This window comes from Austrofundulus limnaeus, unplaced genomic scaffold (genome assembly GCF_001266775.1).
Source record: "Austrofundulus limnaeus strain Quisiro unplaced genomic scaffold, Austrofundulus_limnaeus-1.0 Scaffold2954, whole genome shotgun sequence".
Classification (NCBI taxonomy): Eukaryota; Metazoa; Chordata; class Actinopteri; order Cyprinodontiformes; family Rivulidae; genus Austrofundulus; species Austrofundulus limnaeus.
In genome coordinates, this window is record NW_013955356.1 from 11445 (window position 1) to 15287 (window position 3843).

The 3843-nt window shown below is 39.6% G+C and overlaps 1 protein-coding gene across 1 annotated transcript; it reads left to right on the plus strand.

Moving 5' to 3' along the window:
- Positions 1-953: 953 nt before the first annotated feature.
- On the plus strand, positions 954-3278 carry LOC106511583 (intraflagellar transport protein 140 homolog; the record flags this gene model as incomplete). Its single annotated transcript, XM_014000341.1, is given in 8 exon segments — positions 954-1097; positions 1203-1331; positions 1463-1645; positions 1739-1942; positions 2148-2360; positions 2455-2621; positions 2696-2837; positions 2971-3278. Coding segments are annotated over 8 exon segments (1362 nt in total), but the record flags the coding sequence as incomplete, so codon positions are not given.
- Positions 3279-3843: the final 565 nt, after the last annotated feature.

Here is a 3843-nt window from a genome sequence, read left to right on the forward strand (position 1 = left end):
AGTCTTTTCACTGCCCGGCTCACGATTCTCACTCCCTCAATACACCTCCGTGCTCCGCTGCTTTGAGAACAAATACCTAAAGTTTTAAGAGCAAAGACAGCCTGAAACATACTCACGTCGGAGCGAGTATGTTTCAGGCTTACTCCTGTTCTCAGATTGAAAGATATGCTTTTGATTGAAGTCAGAATAATTCTTCCATACACTCYGCTCCCTTTCACCTGAGAATGGGAGGGGCCAGCGCCGTCCAACTTTAATGATGTGTACCCTACAGAGCTTCAGCATGGTAGGTGTGCTGCAGTAAGCAGCTCCACTGCCATTCATTATAAGCTTTGCTTACAGAGACTTTATTCAATGCCATGACAAGAGACTGGCAAAATGCAGTGTGTGGAGTCCAAATCCAAAATTTGTTTTTTGCGATGACTTGTGCAGCCCTTTTACTTTAACGATTCTGGTTCATCGTCTTCACAGACTTGTTTTATGCATTTAAAAATATATTTTCTGGTATTTTATTGTAAAATCTGCAGCAGACTTGTTGGATTTGTTCTTTGTCAAAGAAAAAACATAATTACAGTATGCTTTTTGTAAGATTACAAGTGCAAAATACAGTTACCAATACTCTAAATGCTTGATTGTTGTTATTTCAACCTTAACCTTATCTGTATTTTTAAAACAGTATTATGTTTTAATATTTTATTAAAATATAGTATTATAGAATATAATCTAGTATAGTTAGAATACATTTGATCAAACTGCCAGTTAAGTAATACATGCAACTAGACTTGGACTTGAGTTCAAGAGACTTGAGACTTTACTTGGATTTTTGATCAAAGACTTGAGACTTGACTTGGACTTGCAAAAAAAAAAAAGACTTGCGCACATCTCTTCTTGAAACAAACTGGACAAACGTGCAGTTTCCAGTTTTGAATTGTAAAAAAATCATACATTTTCCCCAGGCGTCTCAGATAGCCAATGATACAGGTGACAGAGCAGCATCCTACCACCTAGCCAGACATTATGAGGGTCACGATGATGTCAAGCAAGCAGTTCACTTCTACACGCGAGCCCAGGCCTATAACAACGCAATACGACTTTGTAAGGTAAAGTATTCTGTCAGTTTTTGTCAACATGCCAACATGCAGTTTCTCACTTTGGTTTARTTTAGTATTTTGCTGAGCAGTTTGGTTGGTTCTGTGTTCAACCAGGAAAACGGTCTTGATGACCAGCTGATGAACCTGGCTCTGCTCAGTAACCCGGAGGACATGATGGAAGCTGCCTGTTACTACGAGGAGAAAGGCACACACATGGACCGAGCTGTCACCCTTTATCACAAGGTTGGTTGTAGCTGTCCGGCTTTCAGCTTTCCACAAGGGGGCAGCATTGCAACATATATTCAAACTGAGGAAAGCTGAAACTACAAAAAGCCCAGCTTCATCAGAGTGTTTATTTTAATTTTGTTTTGTAGGCTGGTTATGTCTCCAAAGCTCTGGAGCTGGCCTTTGCCACTGAGCAGTTTGCTGCTCTCAAGCTCATTGCAGAGGATCTCAATGAAAACTGCGACCCTGCTCTCCTTGCTCGCTGCTCCGAATTCTTCATCAATCATTCACAGTATGAGAAGGCAGTGGAGTTACTGGTTGCAGCTAAGAAGGTACCAATTATTGTGTGATTAATTTTTACCCACCTATCTATGGCTCAGTTCATGACTCATTACTTACAGTACATGGGGTGTCTGTTTGCTCAGTACCATCAGGCCCTGCAGCTGTGTTTGGACCAAAACCTGACAATCACTGAGGATTTGGCCGAGAGAATGACGGTGACTGACTCCAAGGACTTGTCTGAGGAGGCCCGCAAGGAACTGCTGGAGAAGATCGCTGATTGTTGCATGYGTCAGGGCAACTACCACCTGGCCACAAAGAAATACACACAGGCCGGCAGCAAACGCAAGGTGGGATGCTGTGCGTCGTAAACGCTGTGTGGGGTATTTCAAAACATATTTGGTAACATTTGACTTGGTGAAAGAATCTGGTCTGCATGTACAAAATTACATTTTAAATCCAAAAAACATGCTCATAGTACATTAGCATGTACACTCTCTTTAATCTGATTAGATTCTACAACCATAAATGCAATTTTTGTTTTGTTTGTTTCAGGCTATGAGGGCACTCCTCAAGTCAGGTGACACGGAGAAAATAGTTTTCTTTGCCAACGTTTCTCGTCAGAAAGAACTTTTCATCATGGCCGCCAATTATCTCCAGTCTCTGGATTGGCGTAAAAACCCGGACATCTTAAAGACCATCATTGGTTTCTACACGAAGGGCAAAGCCCCGGACCTGCTTGCTGGCTTCTATGAAGTCTGTGCTCAGGTAGAACAACACAGTTATTATTGTGTTGTTTGTCTGTTGTGTGTTTGTTTAGCCTGTGCCTAAATAAAAGTGTTTTTTGGCGACTTGGTTGTAGGTAGAAATAGATGAATACCAAGATTATGAAAAGGCTCTCGATGCACTCATGGAGGCTTTCAAGAGTCTGTCGAAAGCGAAGGACACTTCAGGTGGACAACAGGAAGTGAGACTCGCTGACCTTCAGCATAAAATCAGCCTCATCAAGAAGTTTGTCCACATCCGCAGGTAAGATTAATGAATCAAAGGTAATAAGTTGCTTCTCGACACGTTTATTTATTTTTTATTTTTGGTTGGTTTAGGTTGTATTCTGACAATACGGATGAGGCGGTGCGGTTATGTGAAGCTCTCCTGGAAGAACCAGACTTGGATCCTGCAGTCAGGATTGGAGACGCGTTTGGTTTCATTGTGGAGCACCACTGTCAGCAAGGGAACTACCAGATGGTGACTGAGATTTCTTATAATTATCATTTAAAATTGCCTTGTTTGGTTTTGAAGGAAAAGTTTCAGTTTGGTCACTTTTTGCTTATTTTCTTTCAAAGTAAATGTGTTGTCGATGTTTTTTTTTTCCCCCCAGGCCTATCAGAAGTTAGAGGAACTCCAGAAGCTGCTGCCATCACAGAACGTCGGGTATTACATCAGCCAGGCCAGCCTGGACGCCCTGCAGAAAGAGATGGGTTTACCTCTGGGACGTGTTGACCACAGACACAGCCCGAAGGAGGACGACGAAGTGGAGGAGGACTTAAATGTGTCTTAGCTGCATCTGTTTTTACATTTTTTTACTATGTATAAAGTCTTTAAAAGTCATTTTTCAGACCGATGAAAGACTGTGCATTTTGTATTAAATAGTGACAAATAMTGTAAATMAAAAGCTCTTAACTCTCACACMAATACTGTAAATATTAAAGTTTAAAAGCTCTTAACTCTCACACAAATACTGTAAATATTAGAGTTAAAAAGCTCAACTCTCACACAAATACTGTAAATATTAAGAGTTAAAAAGCTCAACTCACACAAATACTGTAAATATTAGAGTTAAAAAGCTCTTAACTCTCACACAAATACTGTAAATATTAGAGTTAAAAAGCTCTTAACTCTCACACAAATACTGTAAATATTAGAGTTAAAAAGCTCTTAACTCTCACACAAATACTGTAAATGAGTTAAAAAGCTCTTAACACACAAATACTGTGAATATTAGAGTTAAAAAGCTCAACTCTCACACAAATACTGTGAATATTAAAGTTTAAAAGCTCTTAACTCTCACACAAATACTGTGAATATTAAAGTTTAAAAGCTCTTAACTCTCACACAAATACTGTGAATATTAGAGTTAAAAAGCTCAACTCTCACACAAATACTGTAAACATTAGAGTTTAAAAGCTCTTAACACTCTCACAAATACTGTAAATGAGTTTAAAAGCTCTTAACTCTCACACAAATACTGTAA